Consider the following 21,821-nt stretch of genomic DNA (forward strand, 5'->3'; position numbering starts at 1 on the left):
ACAGCCATTCCGCACTTTTGGGGGCATTACTTTACTTCCCAGCATTACAACGGTAAAAAAACCAAATAAATAAATAAATAAATAAATAAATAAATAAATAAATAAATAAATAAATATTCCATCTGAAACAATCCTCTAAAGGCAGTTCTTTTGCATATGTTTACTGAAGAAAATATTTTCTATTACAAATTACCATGACTTACCTGGCTCTTTAAGTACCATACTCACAGTCCGATGGCCTAGAAGCCCACAAAGGTAAAAGAAATGTTTCTTATGATTTGAAGCCTTTAAAAATGAAGTTAAAAGACCTTCCAATGTTTGCACTTAGCTTCTTAACAGCATAAGAAGTAGAATTTTTAAAAGTGTGACTCACACTTCAACTGTTTACAGAACTTTGGATTATCTTGAAATTGAAGATTGTTAAACATCTTGTTTCCACTACTGTATGTTTTATTGAAATAAAATATTATCTGCTGAACAAAACAATGACTTTTCCAAGCTGCTTAGTAACATTTTAAGTTGCAGGGATAGAAACAGCTAAGTGAAATTCTGCCATGTGGATTGCCTTTAATTTGGGCAATTAGAACTCCATTTAATAGAAATTGTGTACTTGGAGGGGCCAAGCCTTCTCAATAACTGTAAATGCTTTTGATGAGATATGCAAGGATGTCTATCTCTACCATTACTTCTGTTTTTCACTGAAGTTAAGAATATATTCAATGTCATCTTTGTTCCTATGAATAACAGAAGAATATTTATTATTTCAGAATTTATTGTTTTGATAAAAAAACTACAGCTTGTTTTTTAAAAGGTCCTTCAACTAGTAAAAATAAGGCTGACTAATAAATCATGGTACAACCACATTCTCCTGCAGCCTACTGTTGCATTTCAGCATTACGTTTTTTCACAGTGCTCTGGTAAAGGTACAGGAATTTCAGTACAGCTATTTATTACAATTAGCGATCTTGGTTCTGTTACCAGCAACTTCTAGACTAACAAACTAGTAACTGTTTAAGGCAAAGATATAAAACAGGACCAAATACTGGAAAAGCTCTAATGTGCCTCCCGAGAAAATGGAAAATACATTTCACAGATTTTTCTTCTAACTGATGGAAGTTTTCACTCACAGTTCAAAATAATCCATCCTATTGGTAAGCAACACTGTCAAACTTCTACCATGCAGAGATATACAGTCCATCATAAGGCACTTCATTACAACAAAAGACAGTGTGAAACTGTTTACAGTAATCAAATATCTTGCAAAAAATCTGTAGCTTTATAGAAATATACTGCAACACTGCGAAGAATAGTAAGGTTTGAGATATGGGGCTTATCTAAACCTTGCAAATAAGACACAACTTGCCATATTATCCCGTCCTCAATACGAAGAAAAAGTGTGCATAGAGACAAACTGAAGTTAGTTCAGCAAGTTTCTCTGGAGTTGGCAGGGTTTCCACAGGTGACAGCTCTTGAAAAGGAGGGCTGACAACACCTCCCAGGACACCACTTCCTCACCAGTAATGAGTTCTGGACATTCCACACACACTAACATGTAACAGAAGAGCCTAAAAGTCACAAATGATTCCCTAAACAAAGTCATGTTGCTCGGTGACTTACACACAACATCCATACGAGTCATCAAGTATTTCTGAAGGAACTCTGGGCTCACGGGGCGCTGCTAAGGAAAACAAAAACCCACGTGAACTCTCCAGAAAGGGTGTTTGGGAAGAAAAGCCCGCGCTCCGGTCCGACGGGCGCGTCCGGCTCAGCCGCTGGGCTTCAGGGACTCGTACCCCTCCCGCAGCAGGTCCCGCCATGTTCTGAGGAACCGGGCGTTCTCCGAGCACTTGGTGGCGAGTTCCTCCACCTGGGCCGACACGGCGGACGTCGCCTCCAGGACCTTCGCCAGCGAGAAGGCGGCCTGGAGGAACAACACAGAGGTTGGGGGTCGCCGACGCCCGCCAGCCCCCCAGGCGCCCTCGGTGAGGGGACCCCGCCCGCCACGCCGACACTCACGTCGCCGATCTGCATCTCCACCTCCTCCAGCAGCTCCCGCGTGTCACCAGCCTGTAGCTCCGGTGGCCGCGACCCTTCGCTTGCACGGCGGGTCCTCCGGGGCCCGGCGCCAGGCGAACCCCCGGGCACCGCCGCGGGCGGCGGCGGCTCCGCCTCGGCCATGTCCCGCTCTGCTCTGCGGCCCCGCCCACCCGTGCCCGGCCCCGCCCCGCCCCGCCCCGTCCCCCGCGTCCCGGCATGCACCGGTACGTCACCGCCCTCCAGCGAGGAGTGAGGCCGCGGGCGCCGCGCTGCACGCCGGGAGTTGCAGTCGCGGCATCAGCCGGGCTGCGGTCCCGCCTGCAGCGCTGCCCCGCAGGGGCCCGGCACACCGCCCTGCTTCCTCACAGTGTCTTCCTTTGAATATTAGACGAGCGACACGGTTCGTACCGGCTCAGCCTTTGTCCGGCGAGAGAAGCTGGGACGGGTCTTGCCGCCGGGAGCTCTGGGAGCTGTAGTCCTGCTGGTGGGACGGGCGGGACCGGCACTCTCTCGCCGGCAGCAGAGTGCGCAGGCGCGGCGTGGCCGAGCGCTGGCAGGGGGCGTGCGCAGGGCGCTCGCGGGGAGCAGAGAGCGCCGAGGGGGTCGCGGCTGCCGCCATGTTGCTCTGTCGCTGCCCGTCCTCCAGCCGAGGTAACGCGCCCGCTCGCTCTGGGGCCGCCTGGCCGTCCCCGGGTGACGGGGCTTGGGCGGCCGCCGCTCCGCGGGGCGGGGCGGGGCGCGGCTGGCGGGGCGCGACGCGGAAGGAGAGCAAAGGTCGCGGCGCGGACGCCCGGGTGTCCGGACGGCGGGACGGCCGCTGGGCCGGCGGCGGAGGGTCCTGCGGACGGGGGGCGCTGGGGGCCGGTGTCAGCGGTGGCGTGGCCGTGGTTACCGCGCCCCTGTCCCGCTACAGGGAGGGCAGAGCGGTGCGGGACTGCGGGTGTTCATGTGCTGGTCTGTCTGTAACGGGGTGCGTAAAAACAGCAATTTTATGGGTAGTGACACTAGGTGTTACCTGGGTTAGAGAATAAAATAAAGCGACTGAACGTGTGCCCTTACTGACGAAATAATTGTAGAGCAAATATGCTCTACAACAGTGAAGTTACTGCTTAGTTAAATGACTACTTAGTGATTTCTTGTAAACTCCTCCACATTACCAAGGCTGAGAGCTCTCAGTAGCCGGTAACGCAAGTTCAGTCCATTCTCTGCGAAGAATCTGTCCGTTCAGTGTTTGGATCTACCTTCACAATCATCAGATGTATTCTGAGCTGAACCTCACTTTTTTTCATCTGTGTGTGAAACAGTGAACACTTTGAGCTATACTAAGTAGTCCATAATACCATCAGTTCTCCTCAAATAAAAAAATATCTCAAAAATTAAGGTGTCATGTTTTAATATATATGTATACTTGTCATGCTTATAAAATACATAGCTTGTTCTCAGATCCTGCCTGGTTGCAGGTGAAAGATAATTAAGAGTCATGAGAAGCTATGATAATAGCTTTGATGTTATCTTAGGTACAGCACAAAATTGCTGTTATGAAACCAGCATAGATTCTTATTACCTTGCATATAGAGACCCATATCCTGACTGTCACTGTGCAGAGTTATAACGGAGGATGTTGTGCTGGCCTTGCCAATCGCCATTCTCAGCAAAACATTTCAGTCATAGGATGTTGGTGGTTTTACTTATGTGATTCCGCAGAATTACTTTAAATAAAATACTTCACCCCTGAAATTTAGAGAATTTAGAGATAGGGAATCCTTGAAGGAGGGAAAAATACCTGTCAAAGGTGCATTGCTTCACAGACCTTTTAACTATTACATAACTAGTTCTATTTTGCTCATTTAAAACTTTCATTTGCTCTATTTGCTTAAAAAATAATTATAATTTGTTCTTCAACAATTAATGGATCTGCAGCAAAGGTAAAGATTAACTGTATCTACTGTTCCTAGCTTTGGCTAAAGTGTACTTGGGCTTAAGTCTGAGCTTTTATTGTAGACCACAACGTTTACTTTAGGTGAACTGTGTAGTGTCAGTAGCCCAAACTATGTGTCTCTATATGTGCTGAGATGTCAGAAGATATGAACTTGCATCTCTACAGTTGTTTGGTCACTTTTAATGAAGTCTGAAGTAAATATTTTGAAGTCCAAAATGAAACAGGAGCTTAAAATGTGTTTCACCTGTGCACACGCATGTTATCCTACATCAGCTGTCAAAAATAGCTGGCTGGTGTATTGAGTGGTATTACGCGAAGAATACTTGAAAGGGAACCTCTTTGCTCTTTTTTTTTTTTTTCTTTTCCCACTGATGTAAAATTATACTGTGCATTTCTAACTTGAAAATGTAAAAATCTGTGGGTTTGGTTCCTCATCTTCACATCACCTGGTAGCCTTTGCGGGGGGGAGCTGTCATAGTTGTTTTGCCACTTTTGTCTCTTAATTAAAAGTCAAAATTTTGGAAAATTACTTATTTTACAAATCCATTTCTTGTTTTTTCAGCACGTCAGTGCTTTCATGCTCTCAAGTTGATAAAGAGGGACTGCCTTCCAGCACTGCATATCACAAGATGTGCATCTACTGCCTCTGTGCCTCGCATAACTACACATTATACAATTCATCCTCGGGACAAAGACAAACGATGGGAAGGTAAGCAAAAAAAATTGCATTCTTTAAAGGTTTTATTATTATTATTTTATTACTCAGTTTTAAAGACACTGAAATGTGTTGCTGTTGTGTTTTTTTTTTCTTTTTACAGAAATTCTGTACTCTTAAATACAGTACTAATATTCCAAATCAAATTTTGTGGCTGCTGTCTCACAATGAGTGTCTTTAGTGCTATAAAATGGGATCAGATTAAACTTGATCCTAGTTATTTAAATAAAATATACAAGCAGCTTTTTCTTTAGTTACTCTCACAACGTAATTTAATTATGTCAGGTATGTATCTGTTGGATTTTTTCAGTTGTTCTTACCATGAGAGTTTGTGAGAAAATAAGATTAATATATATCTCTGGGCATTCCAGTCTCTACATTCAGCAATTTTAGTGGCTTCAGTTCCAGAAAAGGCACTGATTGATAAACTAAAATAAAGTCATATGTTCTAAGGGTCTTTTTTCTTTCTCCCTTACCTAGAGTTTCACAGAATGTCTTTGATACAGGTAGCCAACTGGGCTCTTAAGTTTAATATTCTAAGATAATACTTACAGTGCATAGAGATTGAGTATGTTTTTTATCATATATCTTCTTATAACTTTAAAAGAGCTAATTTTAGATTGGGATGCTAATATCTTTCTGCGCTCTTCCAAATACTGAAGTGGTAATAGAGTGGAATACTTAGCCTCCTTTTATGCAGAATAATACTTCTGGGATACCCAGTAGCCAGTATCACAGAGCAGAGTTTAGTGAGAGAGAAGCTGGGAAACTGGAGATCAGTTTATGTTGTTTTCTTTTTTTCTATTAAAGGGGTAAACATGGAAAGATTTGCAGAGGAAGCTGATGTTGTCATTGTTGGAGCAGGCCCTGCGGGTCTCTCTGCAGCTATTCGGCTCAAACAGTTAGCCGCTGAGCATAACAAAGAAATACGTGTTTGTCTGGTGGAAAAGGCTTCTCAGATTGGTGCACATACGCTGTCTGGTGCTTGTCTTGAGCCAAGGGCCTTAGAAGAACTCTTTCCAGACTGGAAGGAGCAGGGGGTATGTATGAGCATGCAAACAATGCAATTAATTGCCAGCTAGTAATGAACTCCATGTCTGACTCATTCTGTTATGATTTGGTACCTTGATACCATTGCTACTTAATACCATTTTAAGATAGGTTGATTTAACAAAACAAAAAACCCTCAACTTTCTTTTTAGTCTGTTTCTTCTAGTTTAGCAATGCTAAACTGTTATGAATACACAGTTGCACTGTGGCCTTTGCTCTGTTATATAGTAGCCTTACTGCACATACACAATACGTCTCGTGCATCCTAACTATAGAAGTGATTTGCACTGTTCCAGTTTTTTTACCTCAATAGTTGTGTTAATTCTTGTCTGATGACTGCCTCGTAAGGTACTTTATGTTCTGTCTTTAATTGACTGCTGTTTCAATTGTTTGTTTTTTATTTTATTTTTTGTTGTTTTGTTTGGTTGGCTAGAAAAACACAACTTCCTATTTTCTTTTTTATGTAGGCTCCACTTAAGACTCCTGTAACTGAAGACAAGTTTGGAATTTTAACAAAGAATTCTAGAATTCCAGTGCCAATTCTTCCAGGTAAAGTTTTAGTGATAGTCATATTTCTCAGTATCTTTATCAATTTTTGCATGAATGAAACCATTTATTTGAATCAGTGTTGTACAGGAAGTGTATGTAGCATGTAACAGCTTCCAGTGATAGGTTCTCTGTAGATGATGGCTGTAATAACGCATGAGATTACTGCAAAGATAGTAGTTGTAGAAGATATGACATCTGATGTATACAACTTTTGTTATTTTGTTTAGCGTTCCATATGTGTGTGTCTTTTTTGCCTAGGACTTCCGATGGTTAATCATGGAAATTACATAGTACGTCTGGGCCACCTTGTGAGCTGGCTCGGTGAACAGGCAGAAGCTTTGGGTGTTGAGGTTTATCCAGGTTATGCAGCAGCTGAGGTAATAATCACATCACTGTGTATGTATGAAAAATGTCTTTTGGCACCCCCTTCACCCCACTCCCTATTTATTTGTACATTCACAACGTTACTCTTAAAAGAAGTATATTGTGAAAACTGTTTCAGTGCCAAAATTCCCTGGCCCAGATCCAGCAAAGTGTAATTGGATCATACAGTATATTAATAAATACAATATCTTCAAGTTTGACCATTAAAGATGTAGTGCCTGGAAGTTCTGCATTAAAACTTTTTATGAATGGATTAAAATGACATATCATTAAAATGTTTTTTGTTTGTTTAAATATTCCCAAAGGTTCTTTTTCATGAAGATGGTAGTGTGAAAGGGATAGCAACTAATGATGTAGGCATTCAAAAGGATGGAGCACCTAAAGTAAGTAGCTATCTTCCCCATAACTAAGGGTCTAATTATGGAAATTTTGATATATCTGCTTCTACCGCCATCAGGAGTCTTGCTGCAGCCTAAGAAAAAGTATAAAATTCAGTACCTGTCTTCCCTCTCTGTTTATAAAATGGATTGATTATCTGTGAAAGCTCTGGTCACAGAACATCATAAACAACTGAGATTAGTAGAAAGCGCCTTCACAGAAAGGTTTGTTTGAGGGTGACTTGAAGGAAATATTGTAAGGGTGCTCTGGCATATATGAAATCAGGAAACAAAGGAAAAGATCCCAGGAACTCCTAGAAAAAAGTTGCAAAGGTGAAATGTAAAGCTGCTGTCCAGAAGGTAACTAGCAACATGTGAGTATGTTTCTGGCTGATTTACAGCTGCAGTCACATTTGTTGACAGTTTGTCTACTTTGTTGAGGCAAGGTGCACACTGAATCTTTATGCCTTTTTGCTGCTTCATCACACTGCTGTTTCCAGAAGGTGATTCCCTGCCCTAAGTGTCAGACCGTGGCTGATTTTTAGTGGAATCTGGAATCTGCAGTAACCAGTACTTGTGCAATACCTGTGCCACCTCACAATAACTCAGAACAACTTTCACACTGAATTATCTGGCTACAGATAATTGGTGTGGCACAGATCTAACCACTGATGAAATGCTCTGCTTTTGCAGGCCACCTTTGAAAGAGGCTTGGAACTCCATGCTAAAGTCACAGTCTTTGCTGAAGGTTGTCATGGTCATCTAGCCAAACAGCTGTACAAAAAATACAATCTAAGGGAGAAATGTCAACCTCAGAGCTATGGCATTGGACTGAAAGAGGTATCAACTGCATAATTTTAACAATTAAGAAAAATACTTTGAAATTGTAAGTAGTTTCTATTTGCTTTGAAGCTAATTTGCGTAAGACATTAGAATGATAGATTTTGAGTTACGCTTTCAGGCTTCAGAATCTCTGATAAGTTTCAGAATAGCATAAAATGTGCTCCCTAAATGTCGTGACTGTCTTGTTTCAGCTTATTCTTCTCTTATATCTGTGTTATAACTAGAGGTACCTGTGAATCCACTCTGTTACTGTTTAATTTGATTTCAATTAATGTTGCCTGATTTTAGGGGAGGGGGGTATTACCTACAGAGGAGAGGAAAGGCTTTCCATGGGTTTTCTGTATATTCATTAGAGAGAGAAAAGGAATGTTCCAGATGGTGACTCATGCTCTCTGGAGCACCTTCTGGATGACCTTTTTTTCCCCAAAATACCCTTCACTGGTCTTCTAAAATTGGGGTAAGGATCAGGTTTCCTTTTTGAAATATTTTATGCTCGGGAAATACCACTCTTGAAAAAGAGCTGTATTATTTCAAATATGTTCAGAGTTTGACTAAAACATATTATTTATTTATTACTTTAAGCACATGCTTCCACCTACAAAATATTTGTTAAATAATTAGTTTACACACTTACACAGAGAATAACCACTCTGTAAATATTCCTACGTATGACATAGTCTTAGTTACAGTTTCTAATACCTAAGTTGTCATTAAAGCAGGGTTTTGCTGTAGAGTTCCTTTGCTTCCACATGAGACTGTGTTTTAGCAAATAGTACAGTCCAATACGAATGGATCCGTGGAGTGAAATAGTTGGTGCTGATGAGCTGATATCCATACTATGCACATTTCAGGGTTATTTTTACTTTGGACTAGCTTTGGTCTAGTCCCATGGACTGAGTGCCCTTTCGTGACTGGAATGCTTTAGATCAACTTCTGGAGCCTGTCTTACAGTTTAGTTTCAAATAAAAGGAATCCAGTTCCATGGCTGCTGTACAACGTGAACCAAAGCTCAGTAAGTGGGAGGAATCAGGAGTCCTGCTCAACAACATGCTTCTTCATCTAAGCTGGACCATTAATGTAGATGTGACCTCCAAGCCTGAACTGATCTAATGGGCCTCAACTCGCCTCTGTCATTAGACTGCACCTGACACGTAACTCCATGGTGAAGAAATGTTTGGTGAAATGAGCAGAACATTGACTTGCCAGAGGAAACATGAAGATGCTTTTGTGAGGTCACCATGGGTCAGATGAGTCCTAGAGATGTGTAGGAGAGAGGATAACCTGTTTGACAGTAAATATTTGGATCAACTCAGACATATTGTTAAGCCTGATCTTGAAAAATTTGTGAAGGAATTGCAGTGATTCATATGAAAAAATGAAGTTTTTTAAAAAAAGTCAATGTAAGCATTGCATTCCTTCACAGAGCTATCTGTCAGAGTCACTAAGGTAAACGGTCTTATGGCCTAGTGAAAACTTTGGGTATAGTGCTGGAGTCTCAGTCATGTTTTCTTATGCACAACATTTCAAGAAAGAAACGTATTAGGTAATTCTTGAACAGTAATCCAAAACAAGTATTTGTACTTACTACCTGGTATTTTGCTGTGTGAGTTTATACATTGGTCATAACAGTAAATTACTTCTATATTTAAGTGTGTGTTTGTCTTTTATTACATTATTGAAAGGCCATTACTTTGCAATAGAAAATAATTTTTCATAATCTTAATTTCAGTTATGGATTATTGATGAAAAGAAATGGAAACCAGGAAGAGTCGAACATACTGTGGGCTGGCCTTTAGACAGACATACATATGGAGGTTCCTTCCTTTATCACTTAAATGAGAGTGAACCTTTAGTTGCTCTTGGATTTGTGGTAAGTGAAACTGTTTTTTTCCATGCTGCTTTGTTGTGTAGTCTTCATTTTTATGCAATTTCTTCTCTCTGCTTTAATGTCAAAATGAAAACACAAGAATAGCAACAGACCAAATTTAGTACTTTCTCAATCTTAAATGCACTTATTCCCATATTGGGGAAGGTTAATTTGTCATATGGATTTGTCTTTAATCCAGTGCCTTTTATTAAAAACAAAATGGAAAACTTACAAATAAACGTTTTGCAAACCAAAAAAATATTGGTAAAGCCAAAAGCGTATGGTTAATCAAAACTGTGCTAACAAAATTTTTGCAAGTTAGGAAAAATCTAAAATCACGTCCACTTCATACAATTCAGTTTCCTCATTCATGCATCAACCTTGGGTGCATATGCACTCTATGAGAGAAGCATATGAAGTGGAAGTGCTCTGTGATTCCAGAAGCAGCATCCCTTCTGAGACCCTCAGTTTGTTCTTATCATCCTTCACCCCTGTTCCACTTGTCCTGTTTTGCAACTGTCTTTCTGCATGGGACAGGCAGCTTCTTCCTTCTTAATGCTTCTTTATCAGAAGCACTGAGATCACTAGAGATACTGTGTCGTTATTGTGGCCAGTGATGCAGGGAGCAATGTAGGAAATGTTTTTCTAGCGCCTGCAGTCCTAAATGAAGCATGCACTATTTATCTTGTGCGTGTGCTTTACACACAGACATTGTAAGAGTCAGGGCCATGATCTGGACTTCTGGCAGCATGAGGTTGAGGTGATGCGTTGGTCTCCTGGAGTTCAGAAGGATTCCAGAGCATGTGGGGGCTAAAGCTGCATTTTTGTCTAACCATTTTGTGAGAAACTACGAGAAAAACTTGTTAGCTTTTCTCAGGTATGCATACTTGTCCTATGCAGATATCCAGTATTGGAATTAATAAGTATGGACTGTAGACAATTAAATTCTATTTGAGTTTTTGCTGTGGTTTTGGGGTGTGGGTTTTTTTTTTTTGAAGGCTAGAGAGCTTTGAATCTTACAGAGAATGGTAATCAGTAATGTTCGTATTATCTCCAGTTCAGATAAGAGAAAAGCAGCTTTTGTGTGAACATTGAAGCACTTTTTGGTCTTTGAACTTTACATCTATGTCAGTCTGAGCTGATTCTTGTAGTAGGATTATCTTGCACTTGTTTTGAACATTTTTCATTAACTTTATCTAGCAAGGAAAGTAGATGCAAGCAGTGCTCTAAAAGCAGTGAGCTGACAGAGAAATCAAGGTACTGTTTGTTGCCGACTCCTGATATATTTTGTTATTTGTCTCAAACAAAGCTTACAGGAACCAGAAATAATCCCTTTGTCAAAAGAGAAAATTTGGCAACATAAGTCCTTTTAAAAGTATATTAGCGATGGGAAATGCAGAGTATATATTGGAGCAAATCTCAAACGCATAAGATCCTAGGCATCCAGCTGGTTCACAGAGTCTTTTTCCCCCACTTCCTGCTTTCATCATCGCTCCCCTGTGCTTTATTACAGTGGCTCACCTAATTGGAAATTAAAATTGGCTTTGCTAAATGTTGTGAAGAACTGTTTAAAATATGTGAACACAAAGACATAACTATCTAAAAATAATTGTTTACCCTGTCTTCCAGCTTTTCTAGGGCTAAGAGTTTTGAAACACAAATTAGAAACAAGTTTTCTCACTTATCTTGCCCATTAAACCATGCGTAATTTAATGTCACTACTTTATTTCAAAGACAGGTAGAAGGTGGTTACAATGCAAATAAATATTTTCCATGCTTCAGGTTTCAGATAGGGCAGAGAGCAGTCTCTTAGCAGCAAATTATCAGATTTTCTTCTATTATACTGTTAATAGAATGTATTTCTGGCAGTAGTTTCTTCAAGTAAAAAGATCCTGAGGTTGATTTAGTATCAAATAGATGTAAAGAGCTGATGTGGTAATACATGATTGTTTTCTTTTCAAATTGTTATTGAAATTTCATACTTTAATGTATTAATTAATGTTGCACTTTTTTTTTTTTTTAAGGTTGGTTTAGATTATCAAAATCCCTATTTGAATCCATTTAGAGAGTTTCAGAGATGGAAGCACCATCCTAGCGTGCAGCCTACTTTGGAGGGTGGAACAAGGATTGGCTATGGGGCCAGAGCATTGAATGAAGGTGGTTTCCAGGTGACTTTTTTGTGAAATCTTACTTTGTGTTCTCTATAACCATGTTCTTAGTGCTATAGATTCAGGTTGCATGCTGTTGGGAAACAAATGAACTATAACAAAGATGGACAAGACCAAAAGTTTTACTGGACAGAGAAGCCTTGTTATGTTGCTGGATAATGGCTGCTGAGATTTGCTAGATTTAGGCTGGTCATACTAAAAATCTTCTAGCATAGTCATTTTACTTTCTAAATGAAATATGAAGTAGAGTTTATATTGCAATCAAATGTGTTCAGCAGCAAAGCAGTTACAGATAATTCTTTGTTGTGCCTGGAACCCTGGGGAAGAGAGGGTATCACCACTCTTCTCTTGTTTTTGTGGGGTTAGGGGAGGGGGCCATATTTTTCAAATTATTTGTTTGTCCTAGGAGAGGGAGCTTCTTTCCAATACCTGACCCTAAAGTCAGTGATGGTGCTGAAATTGTTACGTAGCTTGGCAGCTAAAAGTCTTGACCTCCTCAAGGACAGATAAATTTGGTATCTTTCATACACAACTTTGAATTTCTGCTTTCTTGGGAGATTAAATACCTTGTTCGTTTAGCTCCCTTAAGGAGTCTAAAAGGTGAAATTTTAAAAATGTGTTCATCAAGACTTGAAGTCCCTTGGAAGGGTTGGAACAACTTGCAGGAGAAATAGTCCAAAATCTATATTTAGTAGGTAAAGACCTTTCAACTTGTTAGCTTCTCGTGTGGAAATCTCAAAACACAGGACATGGCTGAGTGTCCTGGACTCCTAGATCCATCTTCTAGATGCTGCTTTCAGTTTGTAACTTATTATACAACTGGCCTGAGTGTCCATGATCCACAGCCCGTGTGAAGCCCGTTCCACTCTGCTCTCTGACTTTCTCTGTCTTTCCAGTTCAAACCTCTTATTTGCTAGAAATGTAGTTTTGTGCAGGTTTTGCAATAGAAGTAGAATTTCAGCAGCAGCATAACTCTTGGTCACAGTCTTGTGGAGTTGGGCTTTGACACCCGTGTGGATGCCTGGGACCAAGTCATGTGCAGTCATGTGGGTTCATGAAGCAACTTCTTGATTACACACATGATACACATTGAATCAGTTTGCAGGCTGATTACTTTGTCCACTCTGAAGTGGAAATATGTCGTATCATGTTGTAACACAGCTCTGCTTCTAGCTTATTTCAGAAACCATTGTTGGTCCATTATTAATGCAGGTGAGATACAAAATGCCAAGATGTTTTAAACTAGACTTTTATACAAGAGGGGCTTCTCTTTTTACCCCGTGTGCTGAGTTCTCTATCACAGTCATTACTGGTTTTCTGGCTTTGATGAAATAGCCAGATTGTGACTTCAGTTGCACGCTCTTTCTACTGCTTGAAATATATGGCTGAAAGAACATGGTATTAAGTTACTTACAGACATTGTTTATGCTAAGTTACACAGACAGTAGACTACAGCTCTTGTGCATCTCTGCCTAATCTTTGGACTTCTTTGCTGGACTTAAAACAAGTTGTCACTTACTTTGCACTGTTCCTAATATAAAAGCATGGGGGGTTTTTGGTTTGGTTTTGGTTGGTTTGTTTGTTTTATTTAACGTAGATAGAATTCTCTAGTTAATTATGAAGTCACACTTTTAAATGGCTTTTTTTAATACATGCGTTCAGTTAAAAAATAGACTTTATTGATGAGTCACTTAGGAAGATTTTTTTTTTAAGATTAGCTCTTCTTTTGCATGTGTTGCTTTGATTAATAACTGTAGCAGTCTGACTCATTTGCATCACTGGAGTCCAGGAATATTTTCTTATGTAAGTTGTTCTACAGCTCAAGTTTTCATTTTGGTGACAAGATTGCATAAAATTGATGTATAAAATCACGATCAATCTCAACTTTTGTCTTTGTTATAGACAACCTTGTGGCCATGTTCTTTAGTCTTTAACATGCAGTGATGCTAAGTTGGTGTGAGAGAGCAAGCGTGCTTGGATGTTTCCTTGATTTGGTAGCTTTTTGGGATATATGGAGGGAGGAGACAGAGTTAATTAGACTATCTCTACATAGCTGTTATTTGTTTATAAAAATTGCAAAATCAAGCACTTAAAATTAAGAAATTTGCATGCAACCTCTGTTTTGTCTCCATTTTAGCAAAAACTTTGAAAAGTTTTTAGGAGTTTTTTTACAAAAAAATAAAGTTGTTACTATTGTTGAGGAATGTATATTATCAGGAAAAAAAACCCTTCATATTGATGATCCACACAAGTGTCAAACATTAGACTTGCTTAACAGGTTTTTCAATCCTGAGCTGAACTAAGGGGAGGAGAATGTGGGGTTCCCTGGCTGCTGGAGGGGGCACTCCCCAGGGAACAGGAGCCTCCCCTTCTTCCTTCCTCCAGACCAGCCTTGTTTTGTCTGTTTGCTGCCAAGGGGATGGTGGCTTCTCCAGGTGCTCCAGGTTGCAAGGATTTCCCTCTGCAGCTGAGAGGCAAGGAGGGCTTGTGCCATGCTGGCGTGACGTGTTCCTTCAACTGGATAAACTGACTGAAAACAGGCACCAAGTGCCATAGCACTAATAATGAGAATTACTAACAAAGCCACAGTACGTGTAACCTTTTGTGTTATATGACTAATCATATTTATAATTTGGCAGTAAGTTGATCACTAAGTACCTATTCAGTGAAACAGTTGTTGCAGAAGAAAAATACTTGATCACTGTCTCTTTATATAATTCGTAGAGTCAGTAAAGAAATCTTTCTGTGCTTACGTCATTGCATCCTAATAGATATGACAGAATAACTGTTTTCAGCCAAAGGTCTTGTGAAAAGAGGGGATATCCTACATACTTAATTCCTTTGAAATACTGTTACATAGTTGAACTTATGACTTCTGGTCACTGAAGAGTAAGTTAAAAGTTGTACTTGTGTTTTCAGCCTAAATTGCCTTTCCTACGAACCAAATCACAAAATCTGTGATTTAACAAATTGCCCAAAACACGGGGGAAATGCTATGTATTAGCACTTTTGTAGTTACTGCTATATGAATATTAAAAAGTGGTCAGCCCTGGGTGAATTGTAAACAAGTAACAATTGAACAAGTAGAAGAAACAAAACATTTGTTTCAGATCATCTTAAATTCCAAGCAATACCTTTTGTTTTTTGTGGGTTTGTTTTTTTTCTGTTTTTTTTACATTTTTCATGAAATAAAACTACTTGTTTGGGGTCAAATTACTTAGGCTATTAAAAATCAATTCATTCAGGCAGCTTTAATAAAAGTGGGATGCTAGATTCACAAGTGCTGCTCAATATTGAAGATTTTTGGAGGAAGGCAATGTTCATATCTGACCTTCAGCAATTTCAGACCTAGGATCTGATCAGAGCTTTCTGCTCGAAGTGCTGCAGTCAGTCTGTATTTTGAAGCTGTTCCCTGTCTGTAATCTTCATCTCATTGGATGAGGGTGAGAATAACTATCTTGATAGCTGAGATATTCATTAGTCAGTATAGGTGAATAACATATTAATACTGTAGACTTGATGTTTGCAAATCATCTGGCTGTCTTAGGTTTGTGAGCTGACCATACTTAGTGGCATTATGCGTCTTATAAAACAGGAGTAAGACAATAATTTTGCACCAAAAAATGTATTTCTTGGCTGCTGAGCAACTTCTAAATTAAGTGGGACCAGGGGGTGTGGGCAGGGAGGACAGTTTCGTAGAAAAGATTCGTGGAAAATAGCACTGAGTAATAAACTGTGAGGTGAGATGCATACAACTTACTGCATGGAAAACAGAAACACAAATGTTTTGGGGGATGTTTGTTTGTTTGTTTGTTTGTTTGTTTTTTAAAGAATTCACTTAAACTTGAAGGAGGAAAGCGGTATTGGTAGTTGACATTACCACAGTTTTGTTGCAGATAAAGCAACTGGAGAGAGAATATAAGGAACATCTTGTCTTGCCATTATTTTATACTCAGCCCCAGTACAATGTTTGTATTCTTATTTACTCACGATGCCAAAATTCCTTGATTAAGTAAAGTAACTCTGGTGTATTTTTAGATAGTGCACATGCAAGACTAAAAATGTAAAGGACACTCAAGCCTCATGCCAATTTTGTTTCCAGAATGTTATTTTCACTTTAAAAAAACAAAACCAAACCAACCACCTTTCTTTCTGTTTCCTCCTCAGTCCATACCCAAACTCACCTTCCCTGGTGGATTATTAATTGGTTGTAGTCCTGGACTCATGAATGTTCCTAAAATCAAAGGGACACACACCGCAATGAAAAGCGGCATGTTGGCTTCAGAAGCCATCTTTAGCCAATTAACCAACGAAAATCTCCAATCAAAAACAATAGGTAAGATCACTGCATTTTGACCTGTAATTACCTTGAGTTCAATTGGAAACACCAACAGCTTAGTGCTAACTAAATGTGTCTTGAAGGAATTAGTTGGGAATGCAAATACATCATGAAAATGTATCTATTGTTTGTTTATTGTTTATACTGTTAAATGATTTAAGAAAGAAAGTTTTGTGCAGTTATTCTTAAGTATTGGTCCTACTGCTAAAACAAAAATATGCCTCTAATGAGCATCTGAAAAGTAAGCTTATGCTTCCTGTGCAAGTAAACAAGAATAGTATGTATCTTGTTCCTACAGATATGTTAAAAATTAGTACTTTATGACTCAAAAGTATTGCTGAAAGACTGCAGAATCAGAGAGAAAAAAAAGGAACAGATTAAATGGAAGCAAAATGGGGTGAAATTTTTCAGGTGTGCTCTTTACTGTTTTGTTAATTGTTAGGATACCTTTTTCCTTCAGTCCTCTTTTTCTGTCTTTCATGTTATAGTCGTCTCAGTTTGAGACAACATGTATTTCATGTTATATGTAATGCAAGAACATTGAAGTAATCACGTGATCCTGACTGCATTGTAGCGATTTATTTAAGCCTTGGTTGTTTCCTTAAATCTGTTAACAAAGGCCGTATAGAGAAGGAACCCAGTATTTCAGTTATTCTGGAGATGGTCACTACAGCCAGATGCCACATGATGGTTACTTTAGAAATCTCTTCTCTGTAGTGGTGGATTCAGCCCTCATGAGCTGTCGTTCAGCTGAAACGCACAATACACCTTGCCACCAGATCAGGGTGAGGAAGTTGATGAGGCCTTCTACAGGCAGCTGGGCGCAGCCTCACACTCATAGGCTATGGTTGTGGTGGGGGATTTTAACTTCCCTGATGTTTGCTGGAAGGACCATTCAGCCAGCCAGCCACAGTCCAGGAGGTTCCTCCAGTGCATTGATGAGAACTTTCTGATGCAAAGGGTGGAGAGGCTTACTAGGAGAGGAGCACTGCTGAACCTCATCCTCACTAACAAGGAGGGTCTGGTTGAAATGGTAAAGGTTGAGGGCTGCCTTGGTTGCAGCGACCATGAAATGGTGGAGTTCAGGATCTCCTGTGGCAGGAACAGAATAGCAAGCAGAATTGCAACCCTGGACTTCAGCAGGGCAAACTTTGGCCTTTTCAAGCAACTGCTGGAGGAAATCCCATGGGCAAGACTGCTTGAAGGAAAAGGGGCCCAAGATAGTTGGTTAACATTCAGGGACTGCTTCTACCAGGCACAAGATCAGAGCATCCCGACACATAGGAAGTCAAGGAAGGGAGCCAGGAGACCTGCGTGGTTAAACAGGGAACTGCTGGGTAAGCTCAAGTGGAAGAGGAGAGTTGATAGATCATGGAAGGAGGGGCTGGCCACTTGGGAAGAATATAAGGCTGTTGTCAGAGGATGTGGGGAGGCAACTAGGAAAGCTAAGGCCTCCTTAGAATTAAACCTGGCGAGAGGGGTCAAGGACAACAGGAAGAGCTTTTTCAAATACGTGGCAGATAAAACTAACACCAGAGGCCATGTAGGCCCACTGATGAACGAGGTGGGTGCCCTGGTGACAGAAGATACAGAGAAGGCAGAGTTACTGAATGCCTTCTTTGTCTCTGTTTACTCTGATGGAGGCTGTCCTGAGGAGCCCTGTACCCCTGAGGCCCCAGAGGAAGGCAGAACAATGGAGGAGTTGCTTGATTGATGAGGACTGGGTTAGGGAGCAGTTAGGCAATCTGGACATCCATAAATCCATGGGTCCAGATGGGATGCACCCACGGGTGCTGAGGGAGCTGGCTGAGGTCATTGCTAGACCACTCTCCATCATCTTTGCCAAGTCTTGGGAAACAGAAGAGGACTGGAGGAAAGCAAATGTCACTCTAGTCTTCAAAAAGGGGCAAGAAAGAGGACCCGGGTAACTATAGACCAGTCAGCCTCACCTCCATCCCTGGGAAAGTAATGGAACAACTTATCCTTGGTGCCATCTCAAGGCATATGAGGGATAAGAGGGGCCCTGTATTATTCAATATATTCATCAATTATTTGGACGAGGAAATAGAGTGCACTGTCAGCAAGTTTGCTGATGACACCAAGCTGGGAGGAGTGTCTGACACGCCAGAAGGCTGTGCTGCCATCCAGCGAGACCTGGACAGGCTGGAGAGCTGGGCAGGGAAAAATTTAATGAAATATAACAAGGGCAAGTGTAGAGTCTTGCATCTGGGTAGGAACATCTGGGTAGATTTCTGTATAAGTTGGGGAATGACCTATTAGAGAGCAGTGTAGGGGAGAGGGACCTGGGGGTCCTGGTGGACAACAGGATGACCATGAGCCAGCACTGTGCCCTTGTGGCCAGGAAGGCCAATGGCATCCTGGGGTGTATTAGAAGGGGGGTGGTTAGTAGGTCCAGAGAGGTTCTCCTCCCCCTCTACTCTGCCCTGGTGAGACCACACCTGGAATATTGTATCCAGTTTTGGGCCCCTCAGTTCAAGAAGGACAGGGAACTGCTGGAGAGAGTCCAGCACAGCGCAACAAAGATGATTAAGGGAGTGGAGCATCTCCCTTATCAGGAAAGGTTGAGGGAGCTGTGTCTCTTTAGCTGGGTCCTCTCTAGGAGGAGACTGAGGGGTGACCTTATTAATGTTTACAAATATATAAAGGCTGCCATGAGGATGGAGCCAGGCTCTTTCTGGTGACAACCAGCAGTAGGACAAGGGGAAATGGGTTCAAACTGGAACACAAGAGGTTCCACTTAAATTTGAGAAGAAACTTCTTCTCAGTGAGGGTAACAGAGCACTGGAACAGGCTGCCCAGGGGGGTTGTGGAGTCTCCTACTCTGGAGACATTCAAAACCCGCCTCGACGCATTCCTGTGTAACCTCATCTAGGTGTTCCTGCTCCGGCAGGGGGATTGGACTAGACGATCTTTTGAGGTCCCTTCCAATCCCCAACATTCTGTGATTCTTCTCTGTGCAGAGATGAGCTTTTTTTCAGAACCTTATGTGAGACAGAAAATATGGACTGAAGCATGATTTTATTTATAGACAAGGCTTAAAACTTTTTTATTTAGAACATCTGTTCCTGTACAGTAGTAATGGAGAATGGTGAAGCTCTCAGAAAATTTTGGTTTGAACTTTTTTCTCTAAGAAAATTACTCCTGGTCGATTCTTAGATTCTATGAGCACGTGGCTGTTTTCCCACAGAGATGCCAATACAGCCACCTGGCCGCTTATCTTTAGATTTTGCTGAGGTTTGAGGCCACGTAATGCTGCTTTTGGGTCATTTAATAGAGGCTGCAAAGGAGCAGTACATATCTGCTGATAACTGCCAACAAAGCAGATCTTTTCAAGAGGCTGAAATATGTTGTCTAGTATATTCCTAGCTTACTGTTCTGAAATTCTCATTTTGCTATCTTCATTGCTAACAATTGCCTTTATTCAGCAATTATTTTTTTATTTCAAGGATAGTCGTTATGTACTATAGGTACCTAACAAGTAATGTACTGCCTTAGGACTTGATGTGCAAGAATATGAAGAGAACCTAAAAAAGTCGTGGGTCTGGAAAGAGCTGTATGCAGTTAGAAACATCCGACCATCCTGCCATAGCATACTTGGTGTGTATGGAGGAATGATTTACACAGGTATATTTTATTGGATACTGAGAGGAAAGGAACCATGGACATTAAAACATCCAGGTAATTTCATTATCTCCTGAAAGAAGATACTAAAATGTACATGTCAGTCTTATCTGGTATTAGTTGAAGCTGGAGCACATCTAGTCAAGTGGTGAGGCCTTAAAGTGTAGAGAAGATATCAATGACAAGGCAGCAAAGCAGACTGTCATGTCACCTAGCATATAATGTAAATGAAGACATTAAAACACTGTTTTACTTAGCATAGTTTTTTTGTCTCCTAAGAAAGGCTAGCTTTTATGGAATACTTCATTCTGATGACGAGAGAAGTTACAATAGCTTAATTTAATTGTTCTTGAGTAACCGCAAAATACAGTCATTTATACTGAAACTCATTTATTTAAAATATATTTAGGACCTGATTTTGCTCAGCTTAAGCCAGCCAAAGATTGCACACCTATTGAATACCCAAAGCCTGATGGAAAAATCAGTTTTGATCTCCTGTCATCTGTGGCTTTAAGTGGTACAAACCATGAACATGACCAGCCTGCTCATTTAACTCTCAAAGATGACAGCATCCCTGTGAACAGGAATTTGGCTGTATTCGATGGACCAGAACAAAGATTTTGTCCAGCAGGTAGGTAATAAAAATGAGTCTGAGCTATACCTGAGGAGGAATCCACCTGGCTCACTGCTTACTTCATTCTATTCCAGTCATCCTGGAAGAGCAGGTCTTAAAATATATTATGCTAGCAGTACTTTCCTGACAAAATAATTAGTAAATGTGGAAGATGGCGGTTGAATCACACTAGTAACAGACTTCCCCCATTATGCTTGCTCATAAGTAGTAGAGCGTACATGCAGGGGGAAACTGGTGAAGTGACAGCTCTCTTTTGTTCTTTGCAGGAGTTTATGAATATATTCCTCTGGAAACAGGAGAAGGATCAAGACTGCAGATAAATGCTCAGAACTGTGTCCACTGCAAAACATGTGACATTAAAGACCCAAGTCAGAACATTAACTGGGTAGTCCCTGAAGGTGGAGGAGGACCAGCTTACAATGGGATGTAAACTGACGAGAAATCTATTCAGTGACTTCTCATCACCAACAAATATTTTTATGCTGCAGTGTAATTAAAGTACAGTACTGACTTGAATATTAAGGAGTTTGTGACTAATGTGCCATTCTGAGTTTTAGGTATGACTGTTGCATTAAATGGAAAGTTGGTGCCTTCTGGATAAACCCTTGCCTTATTTAAATAGGACTTCTTTACAGGAGTTGTGTGACAGGCAGAAGAAAGTTCTTCTCAGAACTGACAAAGGAACCTGGGATCTTGGATTTATTGCTGAAGTTCAGTGATAACAGGAGTCATATCCAAATTGTGGGTATGGTGGAATAATTTAGTACATACCTTTAAAAAAAAGTATTTCCTCTCTATCTGGAGTGATTTACTACATGTAATCCCACCTTGCTGTAGGGAAAATATGTCGCTCTAGAAGATTGTCACTGCTTTGAAGTATTATACATTTTACATCAAATTTTCATATTTTTTTTCTGATGATAATAAGAAGCCCATCTGTAATACAATCTGTAAAGCGGTTTAAGGAAAAAGTGTAATATTGCACCTTCATTGTATGTCTACCGGTGATTTTGGTCCTCACAAGAAATCAGGCCTGTGCTAATAAAAACTCTAATAGAAACTGCCTAAATTGTCGTGGTGTGACACCCAGCTTCTTAGGAAGCACTAACTGTTAAGCTGCAAAAACACAGCCACTACTGATTTACACGTTAGAGACACACCTGAATCACATAACACAAGTTATTGCAGCTTAAAAACCAAAAACCATTTCACCTTTGAACAGTTTGTCTTTATTACTAGACTTTTGTGTTGTAAACGCTGAAAACTGCAGTACAGGG

General features: G+C 40.6%; 2 protein-coding genes across 2 annotated transcripts; one reads left to right on the top strand and one right to left on the bottom strand.

Annotated features, from left to right (window-relative positions):
- Positions 1-494: 494 nt before the first annotated feature.
- On the bottom strand, positions 495-2,178 carry LOC308039899 (uncharacterized protein C4orf46 homolog; the record flags this gene model as incomplete). Its single annotated transcript, XM_080343630.1, has 2 exons — positions 495-1,921; positions 2,017-2,178. The coding sequence occupies 2 exons, from the start codon at positions 2,176-2,178 to the stop codon at positions 1,766-1,768; spliced, it is 318 nt and encodes a 105-aa protein (XP_080199756.1). The 3' UTR covers positions 495-1,765.
- Positions 2,179-2,341: 163 nt separating this feature from the next.
- On the top strand, positions 2,342-21,701 carry ETFDH (electron transfer flavoprotein dehydrogenase). The gene is made up of 13 exons (XM_080343590.1): positions 2,342-2,688; positions 4,539-4,685; positions 5,502-5,731; positions 6,209-6,290; positions 6,549-6,667; positions 6,980-7,057; positions 7,745-7,891; positions 9,624-9,764; positions 11,786-11,929; positions 16,097-16,265; positions 19,785-19,967; positions 20,320-20,541; positions 20,811-21,701. The coding sequence occupies exons 1-13, from the start codon at positions 2,655-2,657 to the stop codon at positions 20,972-20,974; spliced, it is 1,860 nt and encodes a 619-aa protein (XP_080199716.1). The 5' UTR covers positions 2,342-2,654; the 3' UTR covers positions 20,975-21,701.
- The last annotated feature ends 120 nt before the right edge of the window (positions 21,702-21,821 follow it).

Source organism: Nesoenas mayeri, assembly GCF_963082525.1.
Source record: "Nesoenas mayeri genome assembly, chromosome: 4".
Taxonomy (NCBI): Eukaryota; Metazoa; Chordata; class Aves; order Columbiformes; family Columbidae; genus Nesoenas; species Nesoenas mayeri.